Source organism: Meriones unguiculatus, chromosome 2, assembly GCF_030254825.1.
Source record: "Meriones unguiculatus strain TT.TT164.6M chromosome 2, Bangor_MerUng_6.1, whole genome shotgun sequence".
In the NCBI taxonomy this organism is placed as follows: domain Eukaryota; kingdom Metazoa; phylum Chordata; class Mammalia; order Rodentia; family Muridae; genus Meriones; species Meriones unguiculatus.
The window spans coordinates 188,368,120-188,395,797 of NC_083350.1; the positions used below are offsets into that span (position 1 = coordinate 188,368,120).

Consider the following 27,678-nt stretch of genomic DNA (forward strand, 5'->3'; position numbering starts at 1 on the left):
GTTAGAACTAATTTAAGAGCCAAGGGATCCTGGGGGTAGTAGAGGGAGTGGGGCTGATAAAGCATTTTGTGGCTGGGTGTTTCAGAAGCATTTTATGCGTTTGGGTCTTTTATTTTAGGCCTTGTCTAATAGTAATGCTGAGGGCTAGTCAGAAGCCTTGCTTTTATTGAGAGCAGCATACATTTGCTGGGACTTTAAATTTATGCTTGCTTTATTTTACACACGATATTGTATTTCTCTGTTCTGAGCATATTGTGTGTTTATTGGCAGTGTAGACTACGTCAGGTGTTAATGCTTGGCTCCTATTCTTACGCGAGCACTCTACCTCCCTTAGCTTCCTTACCTCCTCTATCTGCTGTCAACATCAGTTACCACCCCTTCCCCTAATGTCTCTGCCATGCATCTCAAGGCGGCAGCATGGCTAAAGCTGGGTGTTGGCAGTTCTGTTGCTAAATCATCTTAGCAACTTAGCCTGGTTTTCCTTTGCGTTTTGCGTGTTGTGTGTTGTTGGCTCACTGGTTTGTATAGCAGCAGCGCACAGGAAGGTAGCCTTCGTGGCAGCTCAGCTCAGTTGCATCTGCAGAAGAGGCTGTAAGCTCTGTCAGCAGATGGTGCCTCCAGCAGGCGAGTGAGAGGGCACTGAATTAGTGCATTTGTTTCTCCCTGCAGTCTTTTCACAGAAGCTTGGTTTGTTTGTTTGTTTGTTTGTTTGTTTTTGCCTGTGAAATACATGCTTGTTTATAAGTATTCTGGAGAAGTGATTTAAGTATAACATGACTATCAAGAGGACAGTGCAAGGTGAAGGCAGACACAGTACCAGCTCTTCCTAACTCTAAGGCAGAGAAGGAATTTTGCCCAAGACATACACAAACACAGAGCCTTCCAATGCCTCAGAACATAGGATCTTTTACTAGAAGGTATTTTTGTTATTATTACTTCCTTTTTTAAAAGGTGTCTTAAAAAGGATTGACTTCATTGGTATCTGAGTGTTCATTAAGTTATTTTGAGTATGATTGTTTAAGAAGATTAACACATTTGCATTAATATGACTCTTATTCTGAGAATTTAGAAAAATTATAATTACTGGATTCAAGTAACTTATCAGAAAAAAAATAGAACATTTTAAATATCAAAATTTTAGGGAATGGCTGACATCTTTAATACTGTTTGCTTATGTTTTCAAAGTGCTTGTCAGGTTTTGAAATTTCCCTGCCTACTCAGGTGCAGATGACCACAGGAAAAGAATGCAGTGTCAGGAGAGGTTCTTGATGGCTTTTAGTTATTGCAAATAATTATATACATAGCCACATCCTTTTCTTCTCAGTGAAACCCTGAACATTTATGACAGCAGGGACTCCATGGCTTACCTTGCTGCTTATTTTGCAGCAGAATTTTATTTTCATTACCTCTCGGGTCCAAGAACAGTATTAGGAGGAATTTTTTTTTTTTTTTTTTTTTTTTACCTTGTATATCGTGTTCAGGCATCCTCCTGCCCTGTCCCACTACTATTCAAAGATTTAGACTAGCTACTGTCTAAATTTTATTACTTTAAAAAATATCTAGGCCCATGTTTTCTGTTTCTTTTCGAACTTTGGGTTGGACAGTTTGAGATTGAGAACAGCTCTGTAAATTAATCTGGAGTGGAGAAGTAAGGTGGTGGTGGTCCTCGCTGAGCGTGTTTCCAGGCATGAAGTGTAGAGCCTGAGGTCATGGGTTCTGATGGTGAGCTGCTGCTGTTTCTGGGAGCAGGGCTGCAGCAGTTCTTTCCAGATTCAGAGCCTTTCTTGAACAGAGTGCCGGGACAGCAAGGGGTGGGGCTCTTTCCGGTTGGCTGTTGAAATAGTGTCCATTTACAGAGGGAACAGGTTGGATAGGCTGAGCTGAAGGCATGGGCAAACAGATGCAAACTGATGGAAGACAGAAAGAGTGGTTAGTATGTCTGGGGTGTCTTGAGTTTGCTTCTTTGCTAAGTTCTTGAGCTTTGATATAAACATGTTGAAATATTAAAGCACCTTACAATTTTTGTAGTAGCCAGGAGAACTACGCTTTTCAGAGTTTCTTGGTGATGAGTTTGTGGCTGCTGTCTTCTATTTTAGCAGTTTCTTTTAGCCAGAGAGCTGCAGAATGAGTCAGTTAGCCGGTTTTAGTATATGATATATATATGGGACATTGCTAGTTGTGATTTTTTTAAGTCAGATTCTCTTTTAATGATCAAGTCAGTGTGTGGCTGTGGCTGCTCCATCGCTTCTTTTTAACGAAGGCGTTGAGCCGGTCACTTGCTGCTCCGAGCTGTTCGCTTGCAGCACACGTCAGACCCGCTGCAGAGATTTCCATCGAATGTCCCAGGCAACCAAAGGTGACTACGTAGACTTATTCCAAATAAAAATATACAGTTAAAATGGCTGCATTATAAGTGGGACCAAATGATTAAACATAGAAGACCAATTAAGATGTTCTTAGCAGTTTTCTTGACCTTGCAGTAGCTATCCAATATCATTTTGTCATCGTCAGATTGTGGCAGTGGAAATGTACTGCAGTAATTGATTTTGTAATAGGATCAGGTGATTTACCGGCGGCGCTGAAAACCACTTGCTGGCTCTGTGCAGCGCTCTAATGGATGTTGTGATTGCAGCCTAGGGTTGATTCGAGACTGCTGGCCACCCACAGTAGCAGCAGTTATTTTAAAAATCAGAAGGGTCATAGGCTTCTCTTGTTTGTTTTCCTTGCTGTCAGTTTTAGCTGAGTGCCCCTGTGCAATCTTGGAGTTATAGTTTTCCTCTTTACCCACCAGCTCATAAAAAGTTTATCGGAGTGACTGGCCCTAACAGAACAGTCTTCTCTCCACTTCTGAGCTCAGCACCAGCAGACTGCGGCAGTGAGCACGAGGACACACATCAGACACACGAGCTTTTGTTAACAATTGCACAGTATCTGGGTGGAGTAGAAGATGCTTAACACCTGGAAATCCTCTCAGGCCCTGACTCCAGGTGAACGAGGACACTGGGACTACAGGAAGTTACTGACCCAAAGAGTTCTTAGAAAAGTGTTTTGTGTCTTCTCAGTGGTTTACTTAGGAAGTCTGAACTGCATCATTTCTTAGGAGCATCAGGAAAAACAGGGCCATTGTAATGCTTAAGGATACTACAAATTAATAACTTTATATCCAATGTTAATATCCAAAATTTACAAAATGGCTATGTTTTAATAATTTTTGTTCTGTTTTTCTGTGCCTTTAAAGCAGAAATTGGTTACAAGTATGTGTGCACAGAACTTACTCTTCGTGCGGAATGCACCTGCTGCTTAGGAAAGTGAGGGCCATGCTGAGATCCCGGCTGCTGAGGCTTGATGCACTGAGCTTCTGCTTGGGGCTTTGTATCAGTGAAGAAGTGCAGTCTCTTTCCTCTCACCTCTCTCCTTGCCAGAACCGCGGCCTCCCTGTTCGTGCAGAGCCACATGCACAGGGATGATGACTTTGCTGTCATGCCTTAGGTGTGTCCTTGCTGTTCTCCTACCACATTTCATACTTAAAACAATTAATAGTGTTGAAGTTAGCTGCTGCAGAATCAAGCCTAGTGCTGCCATTGTATATGATATCCAAAATGCCACCTGAGGAGCTTCCTGTTCTCACAAGCCCAGAGGTTCATCCCTACTGCCGTAGTGTTTCTTCAAAGGTGAAAGTACTAGCACCCACACTTTGTCCACATCAGATGCGTAAAAGGTAATGTAGACAATGCAATATCAACATCGGAGTCTGCAGTCTTCTCCCCCTTGGGTAACTTTCTTCTTCACCTCCTCCTGCCACAGCCTAAATCCTCTGCGTACACTGGTAATATGCACATAAGGACGTTATTACTATTTGAGATTTGCTCAAGGGCATGTCTAGATTCAATACTTATTGGAAATGTTAGATGATGTCATCAACAAATCAATTACTGATAAATGTTTCACTGTGGTGTTGTACTGGAAGCTCCCTCCCCCAGCTTGTGCAGTTGATTGAGTCAGTGGGAAGAGAAACGAGTACCAGTGTGTTGGCTGCTTGCTTACAGCAGTGGTTATGGAAGTGCAGGACACCAGGATCGGTCTGCAAGTGCTTCCTGCTCCGAAGAGCCAGATCAAGCGTAGAAGACCTGAATTTTGTCTGACTTTGTTACCAGTTCATTTGATGATCTTGATGAAGTTTCACCTGTGTGAGCACTTTAAGGTCCCTTAAAATACTCATTAGAAAGCAATCTGTGTGCCCTGTCTGGGAGAGGCCCCTGTAGTTCTGGGGCGTGTGGCTGTGCAAGGTGGAGGTAAGCGGAAGGAGTTTGGATTTCTGAAAGAATCAGTTGTAGGCAGTATTGATACCTCTTTTTCCTACTCATGTCTTTTTTTTTTTTTTAACTAAAAGGACTATTTTATCTTTCTGATGTTTTTTTGATATTCTCTAAATGGGTTATTTGTCCTATAATGTGTAATACCATATAAAAGATCAGACCTGGGGTTAAATTCTGACACTGGTGATTTTTTTTCATAGGCACTCTAGTGATGATAGTGTTATTAGGCCATTTGCGCAGCTTTTTAAAAAAATAAGAAAATAAATCTATCTATCTATCTATCTATCTATCTATCTATCTATCTATCTCAGATTATTTACTTGGTATTGCAGCTATAGCTCCCTCCCTCGTGTTTGCTCAGTTTTAGTTTCAGTGATCAGTGTTGGGAAGGCTCTGCTGCTTCTAGTGCCATGGCAAGTGTGCCGGCGGGGGAGCTGTATGAGAGGCATCTCGGAAGAGAGCAAGGGAGAAGGTGCCATCAATCTCATTTTTGTTACAAGTTGCAGGAGTCTTCCCTGGAAGCTGTGCCCTTGCTCCGATGGGATGCTTTATCTGTTCTCGTTTTAAGGACCAGCCATGTTGGTGGGTGCTGATTTGGTGAGAGAAGGATGTGATAGCCCAAGAAGAGCATGTAGACAGGGCAGCATTACAGGGGTGAGTTCAGGAGGAGAAGAAGCTCAGTGTGGCTGAGGAGGGTCCGTGGCCTGGGCAGTGAGTCTAGAGAAGGTGTGTTTGAAAGGGAGCGATGGGCTATGGTAGTGCGTGAAGTGGAAAGCCGCAGGTGTCACCTCCAGCTTGAGGGTCTACTACTGTCGGTGTGCCTGTGCTTGGCGGGGCTGTTCAGTTCAGATGGTTATGCCGGTTTCCTCTGAGACAGAGCTTCGCAGGGGTTGTTCAGAACTTGCCAAGAGTAATTGGGAATGGGCTTCCATGTGTGTGCTGTGAGTTTAGCTATAGGCCATACCACCTAAAGCACACCCTCAACCTGTGCTCCTTGGTCCCATGTCTGGCTTAACTTCAGGAACAGTTTGAAAATCGGGCGGCAGGACAGTATAGCTTCTGCTTGCTGCAGACTTCAGTACTGAGTTTTATTAAGAGTAAGTTGAAAAGAAAATCAAATTAAAACAAATTAAACCTGATCAGTTGGTTGGAGCAGGTCCCTTCCTCTTTGTGAGCCTTCACCGCTCACCTAGGTCTTGTATGGGCAGAGGCTTGTGTGTGTTCACAGATGGAAGACGTGAGGATGCTGAAGGGGCGTGGTTAATGATCTAGATTCTGAAGCAGGGAAGACATTCAGAAGAACTGATGTCGCTAGTTTGGAAGCGATATGGGAAAGGGCAAGGGAAAGGAAGGAGGTATTAAAAAAAATCCCTCTGGTTTTGAAATTGGCACATTACCCACATTGGCAAGTACCCAGTTCTGAAAGCTCCAGTCATCTCTGTTAAGGGTAAAATGGTAGTTTAGCAGCGTCAGTTCTAGTTGTTATAAACACTTTGTTCTGTCGGATTGTAGTTTTGATTCTTACTTGTTAGTGCTTTATCAAGAGTCGAGTTGCTCGTAATTTACTGCTTGTAATTATTTTTCTGTAAGAAAGACATGTTTGGTTGTTCCATATTAAGCTTTTTGCAGGGGCCAGACATCGTGTGTCACATGTCACTAATGCCAGTAGTTGGGAGACAAACACAAGTGGATCTCTGTGAGTTCAAGGCCAGTTGGTGTATATAACAGTTCTAGGATTATACAGGGTCACACGGTGAGATCTCAGCAAAACAAAACTGTAAGATCAAATTCCCACAGAGAAGAGATATGCTTTATAGTGAGGCTCTTGGTAATCAAGTCATGCACATTTAGGCAGTGAGAAAAGAAAAATGGAGTTTCGGAGTAGTTATGCACCTTAAACCCAAGCCAGGAGCTGATTCAGAATGTTAAAACAGGGAGATTAAATTGACAGAAAAACTAAGAATGGTGTGCCTGACAGTTCCGAGGACTGTTGTCTATGCCGTGCCTAGGACGCAGTCCATGGCAGCTGTGGGTGGCAGCGCGTGGCTTTACTAAAGTGGCGGACTTCTTGGAAAGCTGCTGCCCGCCTGTGCCCCAAAGTGCCACACACTCCTCTTATTTCCTGCTTGCGTGATTCATAGTTCACAGCATCACAAATGGTAGTTTTGACTTAATAATTTGTGTTGCCAAAATTATGATTTAGATTGGAGGAGGTTTATTACATGTTATCCACACATTGAAATGCTGAAGTCAACTTTGTTATTGTTCAGCTTGGTTAAAGAAAAGAGTTACTGTATCAAGGTGTACACTCCTCTATCCTTGACAATTTGGAATTTTGTGAAGAAAATAATTTTAATTTTGCTCTGCTAAAGGTTGAAAAGATGACCCTAGGAGAAATGTCATTTTAATGGATGGTGGTTTGTCATGTAGCATTATTATAAAATCGATGGAACTGACTTAGATTTTTTTTCTAAAAATAGCATATACCAGAATTTAAATTTAATTTGGTACAAAGGACCATGGATTCTAGCTCTGTAATTGCAATCTGCATTTCTAATTTTTATTTTATGTTTTATGAATATTTCATTGTAACCATCTCTTACTAGTGTTTCTTAGACCGAAAGCTGAAGTGAGATTATTTGAGGTTGAGTGAACATGATTGAAGTGTGCAGCAGGAATAAGACCAGTTCAGTGCAGATGGCCTTATCGAATGGCCGCAAACACTGAAGAAGTAAAGCACTTGGTAGCTCTGGGCATCCTTGAAAGCTGTAACACAAGCAGCTCTGCTACATACAGTGCTGCAGGGATGCTCATTGGGTATAAAGTGCTTGCCCAATGCATGAGGACCTGGCCTTCTGTCCCCAGCACCTAGGTAAAGTCAGGCTTGGTGGTATGTACCTGTGACCCCAGGACTGGAAAGATGGGGATAGGAGGATCCCTGGGGCTCAATGGCCAAACAGTGTAGCTAAATTGCAAAGTTCTAGGCTCAGCTGAAAATACTGTCTCGAGCCAGGAGTGTGCTGGTGCACACCTTTAATCCCAGTACTTGGGAGGCAGAAGTGGGTGGATCTCTTTGAGTCTGAGGCCAGCCTGTTCTACAAAGCAAGTTCCAGGACAGCCAGAGCTACCTAATAGAGAGACCTTCTCTTAAAAGAAAGACCAAAACAAATAGAGAGAGAAAAAGGAAGGGAGGGAGGGAGGGAGGGAGGGAGGGAGGGAGGGAGGGAGGGAGGGAGGGAGGGAATCTGAGAATATAAGGGAGAGACAGATTGAGAAAGAGACTCAGTGCTGACCTAACCCTTAGTGTGCACAGTGTACAAACATTGTACGCGTGCGACAGAACTGTGCATGCGCGTGCAGAGATAAGCACACCTATGCTCCACAGCCGTGCAGACAAGAAACGGTCTATACTTCTCTGAAAGAGAGTGAAGTTCTGCAAAATCAGGATCTGAAAATAGGGGTGTGTCATTCAGAAGTTTTTACAGTCTTGAATTCTGTACCACCAGCATCCAGGAACCACTCTAATAAAATGCCAGGGAAACATGGCCATCCAGTGTCAGTTCTAGGTCGTACAATTTAGGGCACATTTCTGCTTGTGGTAAAATTGTTGAAATTAGCAAAGGGATCCAGATGTAGTCTTTTTATCATTGTCACATCCCTGTCGAAATAAAAATGTCTTTACCTGTATCCACGACATTGCTAGAGAGGTGCACATGGAAATCCTAGTGGTTGAAGCCATTAGCAAACCTGTAAGCTTCCCTTTTCTGTAGAACTGTCTGTTTCAGATTGCTCATTTAACGAATGTGTGCATGTGTGTGCATGCCATGGTGCCTGTGTGGAGGTCAGACAACAATTTGAAAGACTCATTTTCTTCCTATCATGTGAATTCTGGAAAGTGAACTCAGGTAATCCGGCACAGCAGCAGGTGCCTCTCAAGCTTTTCAGTTTTATCCTTAATATACTGATAATACCTTCTTAGTGAAAAAACTTGTTCTTGATGGTATTTTGGCTAATTTTCATGTCAATTTGACATAAGCTACGGTAGTCCGTTGTCAGAGAAGCAATCTTTGCTGTCAAAGGATTTACTTGTAGGCAAGTCTATAGGGCAGTTTCTTGATTGATGTGACAGGGCCTGCCTTACTGCTGCTGATAGCACCCTGTGCAGGTGGCTTGGGTGGTGTAAGAAAGCAGGCCAAGTAAGCCCTGGGAAGGAAGCCAGTAACACTGTCGCCCTTTTCCACGCCACTGCCTCAGCTCCTGCCTCCACCATCCCACTGCCTCAGCTCCTGCCTCCACCATCCCACTGCCTCAGCTCCTGCCTCCACCATCCCACTTCGCTTGAGCCCCTTTCCTGGTTTCCCTCAGCGATGGACTGTGATGTGAAACTCTAAGCTGGAACAAACCCTTTCCTCTTTGAGTGGTATTTGTCCTGGTGTTTTATCACAGCCAGAGGAAGCCTGAAATAGATGTATTTACATTACTGAAAAATGTGGTGGACAAGAATGACCTCACAGTATACCAGCTTCTTCCCTCGGTGATGAGTGCACAAGCTAATCCACACGACAGAAACCTTCTATGGAGAGAGAAGCTGTGCTTTCTAGTCCCATTGTTCATGTATTAACATGGATTTAGATACATTCTTATTTATCTTTTTCTTTTGTCTTGTTAGTAAGTGCCAAGCTTTTCTCTCATGCAAGAGGGAAGTAGTTGATGGAATATAACTCAACCCTTAAAATTCGCTCACATAGGGGCGAGAGGGATGGCTCAGCAGTTACAAGCACTTGATGCTTTTGCAAAGGATTCTCAACACCCAGATGGCAGCTTACACCTGTCTGTACCTCAGTTCCAGGGCATCTAAAACCCTCCTCTATGTTTGAGGGCACCAGACACATACATTCATCAAACACTCCAGCACATGAGTAAAGAGAAATCTCTTTGTATAGCGGTAGGGTGTCTAGATTATCTCATCTTTTTGTTAGAATTATTGTGTATTTCACATTGTGTACATGTTAACTTAGACATAATCATTTCATGGTGGTAGAATAAAAGATGTTTGCTGTTAGGTAAACTCGTGAGCTGTGTGTGGGAGCCAGGAACAGTACCTGGGTCTTCTGTAAATGTAGCAAACGCTCAGGATCCAGGCAAGCTCAGTATACTGAGGTGTGGTTTGTTTTGTACTGCTTATTAACAGCATCCTCTGAATATTGAAACAGTTTACTTAAAACAGAGTGATGCTTGGAGTACAGCTAGTACTCAGCAAACATCTTTTGTCTGTGTGACAGGACTCTAATTGGAAAACCACTCTACTTCTGTCCTTACTTCTTTTTAGAGAAAAATAAGGCCAAATTTAGCTGTCAGTTCAGAAGTGGAGTAAACACGCATACATGTATGCACACAGGCTGTCACATTCACATATTAAGGCTTTACCTTAATTGATAGATGTTCATTTATTCACACTCTTTCTGATTTGGTGGTCATGAGGGTGGTGATGATAGGAAGTTTTTAGTGTGAATCCTTGCTCTGGTTAGACTGTAGGATGCTGCATACAGGCTTGTGCCAGCAGGTTCATTCATAGCCGCTTGCTCAGTTCCAGTAGCACATAAGAATATTTTTTTAGCTAAGCTGTAGTACTTAGACGTTGGCCAATTCATTGTTTACTTTAAAGGAACACGGCATTTCTCCCAGTCTAAGTGCAACACACTGAGTTGCTTGCTTTACCCTATTCTCATTATACCATCTGTATGGCAGTTTGTAAATTAATATAAAATTAAGCTACTTATTATAAACTCAATCCCTAAAATCATTATTTTATTGTTTATTAATAAAAATACAGTAACGAAAATTAATCCCCCCCCTCCACTTGTCTTCCGCTAGAAGAAGGAAGTACTTCTATTATTGCAATTTGTTCACATTGTCTGCCATCATTTACCTTACAGCCCTGTTGCTTGCTATGCCGGAGATTATGCCTGGTAGGTTTATGAAAGTGTATGACTTTTTAGAGGTAATTATTTTCTTTTATGTTTTTCAAATTTAAGAATCAGAGTTCATAGGTTTTGACATGGCAAAATGTCTCACTTCTATAAGTTTTAAACTGTCTTGTAATAATTTAGATTGCATATCCATACTAGGCAGTGAAGAGCTGAAAAATTCTATGCTGTGTTTCTTTTCATAGTTGTTATGTTCCAGTGAGATTAAGTTATATACTGTTCTTCTTTTCATGATTGTTATATTTCAGTGGAATTAAGAAACCTAAAGGTTCTGTGTTTAGTTTCGCAAATAAAAAAAGAAAAAAAGTGCTATGTAAATGCTGGCAGGTTTGTTTTTAATTTGTTTTCTGTGTCCTCTTAAGTCTCTTACTCCGAACTTTTGATCTGTGGTCTTATAAAACAGGCTGTTTTAATTGTCTCCCAGTGTATGCACCCACTGCTAACCTGCTTGTGATCTGCCTAGCCTGATGATAGGGTCACTTGACATCTGTCAGCTCTGATACCCTGTTGCTATAGAGCTAGCTTAAACAGTGCACCCTTACCCCGACACCCCTCTGCTGCTGAATGACTTCAACCAGGCTGCGATAACTTAAATGACACTGGCCAGCTGTGGGGAAGTTCCTATCAGATTGACAGATCTTATCTTTTCCACTTACCTGTCACCTTTTCACAAGCAGTGGCTTTAAAGTGAGGACGAGGTGGTAATATTCCTGGGCAGCTTATCAGAGGCAAATTTCTCTGAAGTAGTATAAACTCTACCAAAAGTACAGAGAATTCTCACAGACAAGGTTTCAAGATAAAATCCCATGGGATAAAATCCCATGAAGCTTCAACAGACAGGAGAATTGAAAAGATGGTGGAGAAGCATAGGGTCAAATTCCTGTTATAGCATGCATCTCATTTGCACTCCAGAAGACTCTGTTATAAAAAGACAACACGTTTTCTGAAACTGTACAGTTATACTTGTTATCCATGAAAGCTCAGAGCATGTCAGTCAGGATAATAAAAATAAATTCACATTCAGACCCAGACATAGTAACCGTAAAACAGTCAGCCTAAAGAAGTGTTTAAAATACAACTGGAGAGCAAAAGTAATTTACCTAAAAAGAATTAGGTATTTCACTGCATTGTGAGTAGAAATACCTGATGGTGGTAACTTTTGTTTGCTGATAAAAAGAAGGCATGGAGACCCACTGTGGAGGCACGAGTCTGAGATGTAAGGATTCTATTCATGTTTGCTTTTACCAGTCATGTGATCACTGCCTACCATACCAGAGGTGTCAAAGAGGAGTCTTTCTGCTAGCTTACAACACTGCAGAGATGGCAGTGTCTTCAGAGAGCGTTGCCTTTTTATAGTGTGTGTGCCGGTCTAGTTTTGTGGCAGTTCATGTTCAATTAAAAAGTGTCACTGTACACACTATAAGTTGTGGTTGCTTTTGTCAGGAAATTTCTCAGTACAATGCATTGTTGTATCATCCAAAAATGTTAAGTATTAACCCTGTGTTAAAAGGACAGTTAACTTATTTTGAAAATTAGCTTAAAACTTCCACTTTGTTAATTTTACATGACCTTGGAAGTCTGGAGAGATGGAGGAAGGTTTTGGTCTTCCCTGATCTGTGCCTACAAAGCAGCAAGATCCCAAGACGTAACACTCAGAGGGAGTTTTGTAAGGATCCAAGCATTTATTCCTAGAACTCCAGAACACAATTTCGGTAAAGGCAAAGTACCCAAAGCCATATGGTCCATGTAGGATTTGTGTCTTAGCAGCAAAAAGTAGAGGGAAGCAGTGGGAGGTGGGTACGGCAGACTCTCCAAATCCCAGAGTCACTTACAGCACTCTTTCCTTTTGCCCCCAACAGCGGCTGCTGCTAGATCTTTGTCCACAGTAACAGGGCCTCTGTGAGATCCGTTCACAGACCACTAGTATCTGGAGCCGAGTAAATGCAAATCTAACGTGTGCTGAGAACACCCCAGAAGTCTCCCCGATTTAGAGCTTTATACCCTCATAGGCAAAATCTCTTGGAACTTTTGGGTCAAAGAAAGGCAAATGGAATGCTGGAGTTTAAAGTTACATGTGAGAAATACGCTAATGAAATTGGGGAGTTGTGTTGGGAAAGTAAGTTAGATAATATCACGGTTGGACTTTGATTCTGTGTCAGCCAGAGAGGCCATACCAAGGAGAACTTTCTAGGGAGGAGATTTTAACTGGAATAAAGGAAGAACTTGGTATGTTTAAAATTGACTTAAGAAACGCAGTGTAGGGCTGGAGAGGTGGCTTAGTGGTGAAGAGCACTGTTTACTCTTCCAAAGGACTGGGGTTCAATTCCCAGCACCCACATGGCAGCTCACAACTGTCGGTAATACTGATTCCAAGGGGTCAGACACCTTCACACTAATGCACAGAACATAAAAAATTTAAATACATTATTTTGAAAAATAAAACTTAAAAAAAAAAAAAAGAAGCACAGGGCATTGCTTGGATGGTGTTTTGTTTGTTCATAAGAATGGCTAGCGGTTATTGGTCACTTCCTGTGTGGACAGTTAATACAATTATTCGAGCTACATTAGGTTAGTGTTTACAGTGTTTGCAACGTACATTCTTCACATACACTCGCCTCTATTCAAGACTTGGTTAAGAGAACTTGGCCATCTAATGACCTGGCTTCTCGTTTTGCTCTGCATTTGTTAGCTGTTGTAATCTTGCCCAAGCATTTAAGTCTCTAGAGTAAGTTCTGGGGTCACTTGGAAAGCCGGTAAACTCAGAAGGACAAGTGAGAACCTCCGAAGTTCACTTGAGAGGGGTGGTGTGCTGTGTGCCATTTCTTCTGACCAGACTTCAGACTGAGAAAGAACCCTTTATGGCGCTAGAGATTACTGAGCATGAGGCCACCTAACACTGTGTGTTTTGTCTAGTCTATTAGTATTAAAATGGAAAAATTAAAAATACAGTCACAATAGCCTACTGCAGTACCAACAATAAGTCATTACCACTGAATTATTGTCAGCGTGCTCAGAGACAAAATGGGCACTATTAGTGCACTGAGAATTGGAACGAAGAGGCAGTGGGTGTTTGGTGTTTTCAAGCAGGGTCGGACCTAGGAAGATCCTCCAACCTAGCCGCTGCTTTCCGCCCTCTGTGGTCAAAGGCCTCAGATGGGCGTCCCTTGAAATAGTGGAGCTCAGAATGAAGGGGCTTTTCAGTGTGCCCCTCTGCATATGTTAGATCCCGAGGTTTTTGTTTTGTTTTTAATTCCTGATATTTGAAACTCGAACCCCCTCTCCCCTTTCTTCTTGTGACAAAAATCTCACTGTGCAGCGCAGCCTGGCTGCAAGTAGTGGCATCCTTCTCTCCGGAGAGCCAGAAGCACAGACACTGCTGCAGTGCTCTGTGGAACTTTTTGATAGTGTTAGCTATTAAGTAACTTCAGTTATCATTTTTAAGAAGGCTTTTAAAGTAAGCTGCTTCATCATGGTTTATATTGCTTGCCAAAATTTATCAGAAGAAGACTTGCAGATTTTGCATGTTTTGAGGTTTTTTTTATTTCCATGGCCATTGTTGATTGATTGTCCTAATTAAAAAAAAAAAACTGAAATGAGAAATGCATTAGAATCGAAAACTGATGCCTGTCATGTTGGCGTACAGAAAGTTTCTGATTGGGAACAGTTGGGCTTCTTGAGAGTTTGGAGCGAGGGATCTGCAGCACACAGTGTAGTAAGAACCGTTTCCTGTTGCACAGTCTTCCCAACACTGGTTAGACGAGTGTGCCCCTAGTGTTAGAGTGGGCACTCAGAGTGCTTGCTGGTTAAATGGACGCCTCTTTAGCCAGTTTATCGACTGGCACACAAAACCAGCTCTGTACCGCTGACATTCTGGTCTTTTGTATCCTTAGTGTCTTTCTTGGCAGAGTAGGAAATGAGTCTACAGTATTTTCTGCAACATGGTTCCTTAGTAGGTCATTAGGAAAGGAACAGTGTTGTCTTTTTGTTTCTTTCCTCTTCTTATTTTGCATTAGCACTAGGGTTTTGTCTAGGCAAAAGGACTAAGTTGAAATTAAGGACTTAGAGACTTGAAGATCTGCCACTGACCCTGTGAACAGACGTGAAGAGCCGTGGTTTCGGAGGGCAGGAACCACTCTCATTGTCCTCTTAGTATGTGGGTGGCTGAGAGTAGCGGTCAAGTCCTTCGTGGCCTCCACTGTGAGGAGGAATCCAATCTCTGACCAGCCCGAAAGGCCGCCGCTTAGCTTTAGGGTGAGTGTACAACACAGCACTGTTTGTACCAAAGTTGGAGCACGCTCACAACTGCTGCCTTGTTAGGGCGCCGCAGAAGCGCCGCTCTGTGACCTGAAAGACCTGAAACATTTCTTGTGTGAAAAATACAGATTATTACTGACAGGACCTATTTTAATGATTCATCATTAAGACACTTGCTTTATTTCTGCACAAACGGAGATCTTTGTAGGAGAATTACAGTAATTCTTTCCGTCTAGAAAATAGTTCATAGTCTGTTAGAGAAAGAACAATTTATACATTGGAATTACAGCTGATGTTCTGAGTGGCCCTCGTTTGGAGGACTTTTATGCTGATGCTGGTTTGGCCACCATAGTGTTGGCAGATGAGAGCAGCCAGACTAGAATAAAGTGCAGATAACCCGATTCTACCGTCGGTGGGTTGCCTTTCCAGACATCTCATGTTCATAACCCTGAAAGTCCAACGAACGAGGAAACCTAGTTTTTCCTAACTTTTACGTCGTTGTCAGTAGATGAAGTTTTAGTTTACTTTATGCCTTTTGTCAATATTTTACCCCCAGTGCTGGCTTATAACTTTTACATCTCTTTTTCAAATATATGTATGTTTCAAATATATGAAAATACTCACGTGCAGGGTACCCAAACTGTGTCTTTCTTAGTATGTCCATGAAGCCTTCTTGCCAAGGATCTGAAGGGCAGATAAAATGATTGTTTCTGAGACCCTGTCTATGAGTAGTAATTGTGTGGCATTTTCATTTAAACGGGTCATCTTTTGCCTCAGAGTGTCTTAGTTAGGCGTTCTGTTGCTGTGATGAAATACCATGACCAAAAAGCAAGCTGGGGAGGAGTGGGTTTATTTGGCTTATGGTTTATCAGAGAAAGTCAGGACAGGAACTCGTCCTGGAGGCAGGAGCTGATGCAGAGGCCATGGAGGGGCGCTGTGACTGGCTTCTTCCCCATGGCTTGCTCTGCCTGCTTCCTTACAGAAGCAGGACCAACAGCCCAGGGATGGCTCCACCCACAATGGGCTGGGCCTTCCCCACAGGATCACTAATTGAGAAAATGCCTTACAGCTGGATCACATGGAGGAATTTCCTCAACTGAGGCTCCTTCCTCTCTAGCTTGTGTCAAGTTAACACAAAACCAGCCAGTATAGAGAATAAGGATAGAAATCCAGACAGGAGTTTTAAAAAGTAGATGAAGCAAGGACAGCATGGATTTAGCCAGGTTGTACTGCATACTTAGCAAATGAAGAGTCTCAGGAAGTGATACAAGAGGAGTAGGCTTGTTTTGTTCGGTTTTACACAGCAAGTTACAGAAAGACATTTTCCCTTTTCTGTTTCACAACAAATAGTCGGTACATTAAAATGATGGCTAAGCTGGTAACTATGTTAAGGAGACAGACTCCTCCCTGGTCTCTGCAAATACCTGTTTTCAAACTACAGTGATAGATTTAGTTCAAAACTTATTTTACAAATATGTTTATCTTTTCGAAACAATAGTAAGAAGAGAGGAGGGAAACTCTATAAGGATTTGAATCCACATGGTTACTTTTTAGTTCCTTGTTATGCTGCTGAGCAACTCCGACAGCCTGCCTGCTTCCCTCCCTGCCTGCCTCCCTCCCTTCCTTCCTTGAGCTAGGCTCCCCCCACTTGAGCTAGAAACCCTCCAGACAGGGTTTCTCTGTGTAGCCTTGGTTGTCTGTAGACAGGGCTGGCCTCAAACTCAGAGATCCACCCATCTCTGTCTCCCTTGAGTACTTGGGATTAAAGGCCACCACACCTGGCTTTTTTCTCTTCTCTTCTCTTCTCTTCTCTTCTCTTCTCTTCTCTTCTCTTCTCTTCTCTTCTCTTCTCTTCTCTTCTCTTCTCTTCTCTTCTGTTTTTCTTCCCTTCCCTTTCCTCTTCTCCCCTCCCCTCCCCTCTCTCCCCCTCTCCCCTTTTCCTTTTTCCTTTTCTTTCTCTTTCTTTCTAGCCTGGGTCTCACTGGTCCTGTAGTCACTGGCTCTTTAGATAGAGGCTACATATGTTTCCCATGGGACAGCTGCTTATATGACCCTATTATATTCTCTGTCAAAATCCACCTGCTAGGGAAACTTGTCAGTGAACTGTGGTCTGACTTCTGCATTATAGCAGCTGTGCATTTGGGTCTCTTTGCCTATAGAATTGGAAAAATACGGGTCTTTATCTTGGTTCCCTGATGAGATTTTATCTGGTGTTATTGTAGGGAAATCCTTACTAATGAGGGCATGGAATCCAAGGTCAAAGCTTCCTGAGCATCTTACAGTACAAGAGTCAAAGCAGATAGAGAGGTTTGTATTGTCTTCAATTTTACACATACATGTACACACCCCCACACTCATACTCTTTTATGTATAAATTGAGGTGCTCTAAGTTAAAATTTAAAGCACAGCTGAGTTCTGAACAGCACATACACTTACACACCTAACACATCAGTCAGAATAGAGACTGTCACTCCAGAAAATTCTCTAAGTGTGTATGTGTATCCTGTGTATCTGTATGTGGAATTGTGCACATGTGTACGGTGTCTGAGGAGAAGAAGGTGTTGTTGCCTCTGGAGCTGGAGTGACAGGCAGTTGTGAACTGCCCAGTGTGGGCCCTGGGAACTGACCTCTGGTCCTCTGGAAGAGTAGCAAGTGCTGTTACCCTCTGTATCATCTTTCTAAGTCCCCCCCCAATTTTTTTTCAGCCCCATGTCAGTCAATTTCCATCACACTCAGAAAACTCCTGTATTGTTCTATTCCACTGTAAATAGTTTGACATAAAAAGTGTCAGTAGAATTTTGCACTATTTCTTTTGTCTCTTGTGTCTGAATGCATGCACATACGCCTTCCTGTGCTTGCACAGAGGCCAAGGGAGGCCTTTGAGTGTCCTGTCCTACCGTTTCCCACCGAGTCCCCTTGACACGTGCTGTCTTTCCCAATTTAGAGCTAGGCTAGAAAACCCAAGTGATCGCCTGTCTCCCCGCATCCCTCCATGAACTTGGTGACTGTTAGGCTAGCTAGCCTGCACCACAGGAGTTCATCTATCTGGACTTTCATTTGTGAGGAAAAGGTAGGGCGTAAATGTCTGTAATCTGCCACCAAGGCATTGAAATTTCAAGTTTTGCCGTGACTCAGGGAGGAAGGAGACTAACAGAGACACATGGGAGAAATGAGTAGTGATGCGATTTGAATTGCGTTCCGGTGTCTGACCTCTCTGCGTTATCAAGCAGGATGACAAATCTGAGAGGGTTGTGAAGAGACCTATGGTAGGCTTAGCTGGAGTTGGTTATATGAGAGCTGAAGATACAAAGGTGTGGGGACACAGCAAAGTAGTTTGTGAAAACCGAGGGGGACCAGAATAGCGCTCAGTGTTAAAGTGTCCACTTTAACGCCCTCAAAGCACTGGGTATATCACTGTTATTGTTATGATGAAACACCATGAGCAAGGCAGCGTCTAGAAGGAAACATTTACTTCTAGAGCATTAGAGCCCGTGGCCGTCATGGCAAGGAGAGTGGTTGCAGACAGGCTGGCACTAGAGGAGTAGCTGTGAGCACACGTGTGATCCACAAGCCTCAGGCGGGGAGGACAGGGAGACCTGGAAGTGCTGGGGCCTCTTCCAGATGAGGCCACACCTCCTAACAGTTCCATAACAGGACCAAGTGTGCAAGCACAGGAGCCCATGGGACTGTTCTCATGCGAAGTACCACGAGCACTGAGGGCTTGTTTGCTCTGACCATTTGTGTGTGTGTGTGTGTGTGTGTGAGCATGGGGACCAGAAGGCAGTCCCTGGGTGTCAAGCCTCAGGAGTCGTTCATATGTTTTTTGAGACAGTCTCTTATTAACACTTGGCTTCCTGTTTGGGCTGGGCTGTCCAGAGCTTTAGGGACCAGCCTGTCTGCTTCACTTGCCCTGGCATCACACGCTCACAACCCCACACCCAACTTTTGATATGCCCTGGGCACCAGACTCTGTTTCCTCATGCTTGGCTTGTGCTTTCCCTGCTGAATCATGTCTACCCAGCCCAGTATACATTTTTTTATATATGGGACATTTTCATGCACAGGGACAGTACAGCTGTGACAGTGACGATGTGGGCACCCATACAGCACTTCTCAGGTCTCCTCAGTTAACGGGTGCACCAGTGCCTGTGTCTCAGCAGAGTGAGTGTAAGATTTTGTGTTGCATTTGGTTTGTTTCTGGAGTCATTTAGATGCTGCCGACTCGTACAGTAACTCTTGCCTGGTGTTTCCTCACTAGAGGTTCAAGTTGTGTGTCAGTAGCAGAAATACTGAAGAAATGATGTCTTCGCCTTATGGCTTCGGTAGCTCCTTCCCCAGGGTGGACTTCCAATCGTCAGTCTGTGTACATGGAGTAAAAACACTCACAGCTCAAGAACATCTGGGGCAGCTCCGCTCTTCATGTGCTTGCCTTGCGAGTCTGATGGTTGGAGTTTGATCCTCAGAGACCACAGAAAGGTAGAGGGAGCTTACTCCACAGTTGCCCTCTGACCCCACATGTCCTTTGTAGCATGCACATGTGCACAGGCATACCATATATTGACATGCATGAGCTGGTTCTCCACAGCTCCTGGGCACTGAGCTTGGCCCTGAGGGGTAGATCCAGTGGCTCACTGTCCTCAGAGCTCTTCTGCTCAGAGGCTGCTGCTCTCCCAGGGTGTCCGGTGCTTAATCCCTTGTTCTGTCTGCCCTCTCCCCACAGACAACATCCACCGGTACTCAAGTCACTGGAGTAGGTGGTGGACACTCTGCTTTTCCTCTTTTAAGCTTGATGCGTCACCTTTATGGCATCATCAAAGCTTAGCATAGATTTCTGTGTAACAGATCCAGATGGTGTGCACCAGTGTGATTTCATCGGTCTCGGGGAGAGTAAAACTCGGTATTTCCCCACTCAGTGCTGTCAGCTGTCCCTGTTCTGGCTCAGCAGCTGGACAGTTCCTGTGCTCCCAGGCTCTGGTGTGCTTTTGAGCCTTGCTATAGAAACTGTTTCACTTGTCCTTATTTCCTGCTGCACAAATAGTCTGGGTCACATGGCAGATGGGTTAGTCAGGAAATCTCCCCTTCAGGTGACAGGAGGCCATGGCCAAGCTTGTCTGTCACAGCTGCTGAGTTAGAAAGGCTCCTGCCAGAATGCTTATGTTTCCCTGTAGATAGCAGGGATATTCTTCTCTCTACAGAAGTCCAGAATGTGCAGGGAAATTAGTCAGAGCCGTTGAGAGTTTACTGCAGGACTGCAGCTTGCCATCACTTTGTCCTGTCAGGTTCCAGTTGGTAGCTTTGCGAACAGCCTCTTCCCCAGTTCCCTTGACAGAGAAGCTTTCCCTGAGGATGTCTGGGAAGATCACAGACTTGCTGTTTCCCTTCTTTGCTCTTGAGTCCCAGCAGTGGTGGTGTCAGCCACCACTTGTCAGAACACGGTGCTTCCCAAAAGCTTCTATTTCCTTTACACCCCAGACTCTTGACTGACGGAATGAAAGCGGACAGAGTGTGCTGTAGGCTAGCTTCTGCAGCTTTCATCTTTAAACTACTCAGAAAAACCTGCTTATGGATATCTTAAAAGGACTCTCTCTCGCTGCTGCCCTATGAGTTTTTCCTTTGCTAACCCATTGGATTTCTTTGAATGAAGTTAATGATTTTTGTAGCACCTTCTAGAGCTGAATAATTTTATTATAGGAGTTTTGACTGTAATCCCTCGAGATAGATATCTTTTATGTTAGTATGTGTTCTCTGAAAATAATTGTCAAGGAAAGATTTAATGTGCAAAGGTCCCTCACCTCTCCCCCAGGTTGTTGATTGGAGGAGTTCTTTTTCTGCTGTCTCAGCATGCACAGTAGATGCTTGGGCAGGGGTGGCTGTTGCCCGAAGGCCGGTAGTTAAGGCTTCAGTTAGGTTGGAGGTATACCTTGTCTGGGTACCACTCTGCTCACCACATGCGTTTATTGCATTCCCAGCATGACACTCTTTCCTAATGCAGACATCTTTCTTATCCTGCACACATTTACCACCCTCCCTCCCCTGGGAGGGTTCTCTGTCTTTGACTTCACAATGTGGCCCCTTCATCCTCAGAGTCAGGCTTTGATGCCACTTACTGTTCTGTCTCCTCTTTCCAGTCAAGTTCTTTGTGCCCTCTTAGGCCAACTCCCCGGTTTTGTACTACCATCCTGCCTACCACACATACACACCTGACTCCCTTGACTCTTTTGTAGTTTGTGGACTTTTTGTCTCAGTTGAGGGAGAAGATTAAGAGTCAGTGTCCTTTGTCTAAACTGCCTGGAATGTAGGTATGTATTTTCTCAATGAACAGAGGAAAGAGTAAGAGAATGTGACAGGAAAGAGTAAGAGTGGAAGTTTGGGTCTTAATGTAGCTAGTCGAGGTGACTGGGATACAGTACAAGCGTCTAACTGGCGGTGGTGGGCCTGCGCAGTACAAGCTCCATGTGACAGCAGAAGCTGGGCTTCAGTTGTTCAGTTGGAGTCATGCAACTCTAGATTTCCTGCTTGTATGATGACACTACTTTTCATATTGTGGCAAAATATCCAACAAAAGGAACTTCTGGAACAAAAAAAAAAAGGCTCTTTTTGACTCACAGTTCTGGGGTATGGCCATTATGGCAAGGAAGTTTGGAGTCAGGAGTTCAAGGCAGGTGGACCTCAGTCAGGAAGCAGAACGTGGACGAGGGCTGGTCCTCAGCCCCCTTCTCCTTTGTGTTGCCTAGAAGCCAGCCCATGGTCTGGTGCTGGTGTTTAAGGTGAGGTTTTCCTCTTTAGTTACAGTTTCTGGAAGCAACTTCAGAGACTCACCTGGAGACAGCCTTCCATAGTGATTCTAAAGCCAGTCAAGTTGGAGCACTGAAGGTTAATTATCACACTCCTCTGGAACACCCATTTTATTTCTGTCAATATATTTAAGTCAGTGTTGTGTTGCTGTGAAGAGACACCATGACCATGGTAACTCTTATAAAGGAAAGCATTTAACTGAGGCTGGCTCACAGTTTCAGAGGCTCAGTTCATTATCGTCATGGTGGCATTATCGTCATCCGAGCATGGCGGCAGGCAGGCAGGCAGACACGATGCTGGAGCCATAGAGGTCTACATCTGGATCTAAGGCAGAGAGACAGAGACAGAGAGAGAGTCTCTCTTTTACATATACAGACATGGCCTGGCTTGGGCTTCTGAAACAGGAAAGCTCATCCCCAGTGCACACTTTCTGCACAAGGCCACACCTACTTCAGCAAGGTCATACCTAATCCTTGGTAATACTACTCTGTGATGACTAAGCATTCGAATACATGAGCCTGTAGGGCATTCTTACTCAAATGACAACTATCTATCATTGAGGATCATTTCAGTAATTTTTGTGGTACCTGATTTTCCCCTTAAATTGTTTGACTTCCCACCTTGGGAGATAAAGGACCAGAATAACTAAAATGCAAAACAACAACAATAACATTTTGAAATACTAATTTTTTTAGTTACACTATATTAATGGTCTATACTAGAGATGACACAATATTTTTTTTTTCCTTTCTGTTTGTTTAGTTTTTGAGACAGGATATCATTATCAAGACTAGGACGGTCTCAATTTTACCAATTTCTTGCCTCAGCCGCCTAAGTTCTGGGATTACAGGTGTGAGCTATTAAGCTATTTGCTAGGAAAGAAAACTACTTCATGACTTTATAAAAATTGAAATATAATTTATAAATAAATTCTGAGTTTAGAAGGTTTAACAAGTATGTTCAGTGTCGAGTATAGACTTTTAAAAGTATGCTAAACATTCTTGGCATTGTGTGTGTGACATAGCCTGAGATTCTTAAAGAATGCATGTGTAATTTATGGCTGGCCTGAAAGAGATTGGGTAATTTCTTCCTCGTTAAGCAAATGCTTTGCGCACCTATTGAGCTAATACCTCTGTGAGGCACTGGGACAACATTAGTAAGAAAGGACAACTCCTTTCTGATACGGTCTCAGATCTAGTGGGAGGCCGTGTGCGTGAGTGCGTGGGTGAGCATAGGCGCCTCCTGCGGAGCAGGCGTGTTCTAGTGCTTCTCTGTATATAGTACCATGGGGACGGCAGGTCAAGGGAGGGGCTTGCTGTATGGGCTTGTTACTGTTTTTAGTGGATTAGTGAGAGAGTGTGCGTATGGATGTGTGAGTGTGCGTGCCATGTAGAGGCCAGTAGTTGATGCTGGCTGTCTTTCTCTATTGCTCTCCAGCTTCTATTTTGGGACAGGGAGTCAACCTGGGAGTCAAGCTTACAATTTGCTCCGGACTGACAGGCTGGCAGATGTCTGGGACCTGGCTGTTGCTCCCCTGGCCAGCACTGGGATGGTAGACTTGCACGGATGTGCTAGGGTTTTGCGTGGACGCTGGAGATCTGATCTCCGGTCTTCACGTGGTGGGCGCTTTACCCATTGAGCCAGGGGTCAGCCTGCATGTGGACATGCACAGGACCCCACCCCCACGGACCCAGTGGACACGCATGTGTCAACCAGACAATGCTTTACCTTCTTGTTTCAGTCCACACCACAAACATGTCCTGTCCATGGCCTGTACTGAAGTATTTTTCTCGTTTCTGTTCCTTTTCTTGTTGATTATATTGCTTAAAATGACCCCCAGCCATAAAACCAAGTTACCTGCTACTGTTTGTAAGCTCAGAAAGGCTGTGATGCTACCTTATGAAGAAAATAATGCAGGGTTAGAGAAGCCTCATTCAGACACAAGTTATATAGGTGGGCATGAGGTCAGTGTTAAGTCAGTAATATGCATTAAATGAAGTGTCTTTAATTGGAAGCGAGTCTGAGTTGGCTGGCAGATAACAATGTTGTGATCTAGAGTTTGATGGGAACCATTTTTCCCCAAGAACAGTGCCTCAGGATTTACTGACTCAATGACTAAAGCAATTTCAGCAAACATAATGGCCACGAATGAAGAGAATTAACTATATTTAATTAGCAGTGATAACCTATAGAGACTTCCGTTATTGTGAATGTTTCATTATCCCCACTCCAGCTGAAACTATTGTTTCGGGTATTTTTAATATTTCCTTGTAGCATTGTAATGTGAAATCTTATGTTCCTGTGAGTTCTAGTAAAAAAGGCTGAATGACACAAGCAGAAACATGTCTTAGATTATTTTTGGTCTTTGTTTTAGTGTTTTGTTGTTTTTTTTAAGAGGTGGGTGCTTGTATGTATGTAGCCCTGGCTGTCCTAGAACTCATTCTGTAGCCTAGGCTGGCCTTTAACTCAGAGATCCCCTACCTCTACCTCCCAAGTCCTGGGATTAAAGGTTTGTGTCACCACTGCCCTGCTAGAATTTGTTGTTTTATAATTTATTCTTGGTAGTACTTGGGATTGGGTAAAGAAACAATTGTAAATCTGTTTCTTCAGGATATTAATTGGGTCTGAAGTGGGTGCTTGTTTTAGACTAATAATGTGTGAACACAGCATGGATTCTGGTGAGAGAAGGCAGTGTCAGCGTTAGAGCATACTGTTCTTAGGCTTTTATCATGTGCTCTTGTAGACTAAGGCACACGAAGAAGATGCAGTTAAAAGTTCTTAAATCTGGGGCTTTTGTTTGCTTGTGTGCTCTTTGTGGGAGCTTGTGTTTTGAAGCCAGCAGCCTTGAGAAGTGTACGCTGTTTGAGTCTCAGTTGTCTATGTTTAGCTGGTAACAGTTTCAGTTTAGAAGTTATGTGGTTCTGTCACTGTCATTTACATTTTCATCATGTCCAGTTAGTTGTGAAGGAACTAGTGCCGTATTTTTAAACTGTGCAGTGGAAAAATAAGCTAGCCCTGAGACGTCATTATTCTGAAGGTCAGGTAAGCCTCACTAGTACTGATAAACATAAGTTCTATCTTTGATGCATGTTGCCATTATGTATGTCTACTGCTATGAAATAGGAGAGCATTTTAAAAGTTTGAACTTGAAAATTTCAATTTAAACACAATAGGAGCCCGTCTGTTGCTGTTTGTGTTTTATATGAGTGTTATGATTCATCTAAAGCTTTCTCTAAAACATTCAGAATTAGTTTGTAAACCAAAATATACATTTTTGGCAGCTTAATTTGTTAACCTTTTCTCTATAAAAACTTCAAGGTTCAGGTTCTAGGTACTTTTTTCTTTTAATGTGTTGAAAAAAAAATTTTAGGTAAACTTGAATGTGATAAATATCAGCAAAGAATTTCTGCGTGATCACTGAAAACTGTAACATGAAATATTAGAGTGAATGCTAAGACTCAAAGGAAAGCATACTTAGTATTGTAAGACTTGAGAAATAAGTTTAGAGCACCTACAAACACCCTATCTTCATAGGAACATCATGGCTCAGCTACAAATTCTAGCTCATGGACTCTTTTCTTTTAAATTACTTATTTTATGTGTATGGGTGTTTTGTGTCTATATATGTCTGTGTGTGCCTAACCAGAAGAAGGTGTCAGGTCACCTGGAGCTGGAGTTGTGAGCCAGTGTGCAGACACTAGGAACTACACTTGTGTTTTCTGGCAGAAGCCAGTGCTCTTAACTGCTGAGCCATCTCTCCAGCCCACTCTTGACTCTTGTATCTTGAACATCTGGATTTTATTCTCATTCCTCCACCCCACCTCCTCTCTGCATAAATGAGCATCTTCTGTATAATTTCCTTTCCTGTTTCAGGATTGCTTTCATAGGATACATTACCAGAAGTGGAGTTGCTGGGTCAGAGTGTATAGATTCACGAACATTTGCTTTTCTGTTTTTTACCTACAATTTTAAAATTTGTTGTTCAGCTGATTCATGTTCATTGTGGATGTTGAAAGGCACAGTGACTGTTTTTATGTGAGGGCGAGTTTTGTGACCTCAGAAGCTTGGGAAATTGCCAGGATAGTTTCCTGAACCAGGCTGGTCCTTTATAGTAGTTTTCTTTTGTTTTTTTGTTTGTTTGTGTATGTTTACTACTCAGTGTATGACTTATACAGGATATGGTTTCTGAATTAATGATTTAAAATTTAAAATTGTGTTATTAGCTAAGTTGTATCATGTTGATCAAAGCGACTAAACTACCAAGCTGTTAGAGGTTTATGAAAAAACCATGTATGTCTGTATATGTCTATACAGTTGTTAAAGGTCTTTACTATGAGTCTTTGAAAGTCTTATGGCTTATTTAAGACTTAGTTATTACTAAAGAGTGTGTGACTGCTTTCCACAATCTTTAACTGCTCTTAGACTGTAGGCATGTGACACAAAAGTAGAGACAACAGCACAGATTGTACAAATCTTCTTTGTCCCCCATTTCCTCCTGCAGAATGTGAAAAGCTTTGCATCTTCTGATAGTCTAGCCAAGGTTCAAGAAGCAGCAAGCTGGCTTTTGGAAATGAATCAGGAACTGCTCTCTGGGGGCAGCAAAAGACGACGGACCGGGGGCTCTCTGAGAGGGAATGCTTCCTCAGGCCAGGGGGATGAGGAGCAGATGAACCGCGTGGCCGAGGAGCAGCAGCAGCTGAGACGACTAGAGGAGGAGCGCACTGCGCGCAACGGTGAACTTGTGGGTCCAGACCCTAGGCCTCGAGACCAGAATGATGCCCAACAAGGACAGGTGGAAGAAAACAATAACCGCTTCATTTCAGTAGACGAGGACTCTTCGGGAAACCAGGAAGAGCAGGAGCACGATGAAGAGCATGCTGGGGAGCAGGAGGAAGAGGAAGAGGAGGAGGAGGAAGAGGAGATGGACCAGGAGAGTGATGACTTTGATCAGTCTGATGACAGTAGCAGAGAAGAGGAACACACGCACAATAGCAATGTCACAAACTGTAGTAGCATCGCAGGCCTGCCCATTCACCAGCTCTCCTCCCCATTCTACACAAAGACCACAAAGGTGAGTGCGTAAGTTTTAGTTTGTCAAAGGCACCAGTGTTACAAATAGAAATACTGAGAAGAGGGCAGCCTGATTGCAAAATTGATCTTGTTCACCACAAAAAAAAAAAAAAAAAAAAAAAAAAAAATCACCAGTTTTACATTTGCTGCCAAAGTGGTTTATGTGAGTGTGCAGGGTTGGCGTGAAATGTATGTAAATCAAGTAATAAAGAATCTTGTTATTTGCAAAATAGCTATGTTTTCGCCAGACTTACTCTAATTTGTAAGCTATTGGAAGTCACTGCAAATAGTTGTGCTTCGCTGCTCAGGAGTTAACCGTGACTCCTGGATGTCCCTGAAGAATAGATAGCCTCAGGAGGTAACCTGTCATGGGGATTGTGTTAGTGAGAGCCCACTGTTTCACAGGCACGAAAACAAGCACTGTCTATAGCAGGCATCCTTTTACTCTTTATTTGCTGATGTTTAATTTTAATGATGGATCATTGGATTTTGCCCATAAATACTTGCAAACTTAACAGTATCTCCTTCAGTACAGTTTGACTGGAAAGAAAGTGTTGGACACATTTGGCTTAAAATTCAATTTGCTGAATCAGTTTTGTTTTAGGTTGTAAAATAAATTCAGAGAATGTGCCTCTCTAAGTTGTATAGCCCAGTCACATTATTTTTTTAGTTGTTAGCATGACGTAGGAAGGAAATGGCATCAGGTAATGGTTTTCTTCCTTTCAACTCTCTCCATCTTAAGATGGAGGATTTTGGTCTGGACTGACTCGAAATGTTTTCCCCATTCTTTTTGTTTTTGTAACAGCAATTTAGAAAAATCCTCTAGCACTGTGGAGGGCATGGCAGGAAGATTATGAGTTCAAGATAGCAAGATGTTGTCTCAAATACTGCAAAGATGTTTTTAAAGTCACTGTGGCTATATTAAGAAGACCTCACATATCTGAGTTTTTAAATAAGGGAATAAGGAGAAATTTGTACTAATTCAGTACTTTATTTTGATGACCTTTACATCCTTTGCCAGTATAAAAAAGAAAAAGAAAAAAACTGTGCTCTATCCTGGGCTGCAGTTTAATTCAAGTCCTAAAAGTTTGGCCTTTGAAAAGAGTAGGGGCGTGAAATGAAAACCCTCCTTTAGAGTCAGGCGTGCCGGCACACATCCGTGTCTCAGCACTTCAGGTAGGAGGATTGTTGGCAGAGTTCAGGCCAGCCTGGCTTCTCTAGTGATTGTGAGTCTGGGACGGGCTATAGCAAGACAC

The 27,678-nt window shown here is 43.0% G+C and overlaps 1 protein-coding gene across 1 annotated transcript in view; it reads left to right on the top strand.

Annotated features, from left to right (window-relative positions):
* Positions 1 to 27,678, top strand: part of Fbxw7 (F-box and WD repeat domain containing 7) — a 151,822-nt gene that overhangs the window by 60,560 nt on the left and 63,584 nt on the right. Inside the window, exon 3 of the mRNA XM_021643880.2 lies at positions 25,854 to 26,423. Coding sequence (XP_021499555.1) covers positions 25,923 to 26,423 — 501 coding nt within the window. The 5' untranslated portion in view covers positions 25,854 to 25,922. The remainder of the gene's footprint in view (positions 1 to 25,853; positions 26,424 to 27,678) is intronic.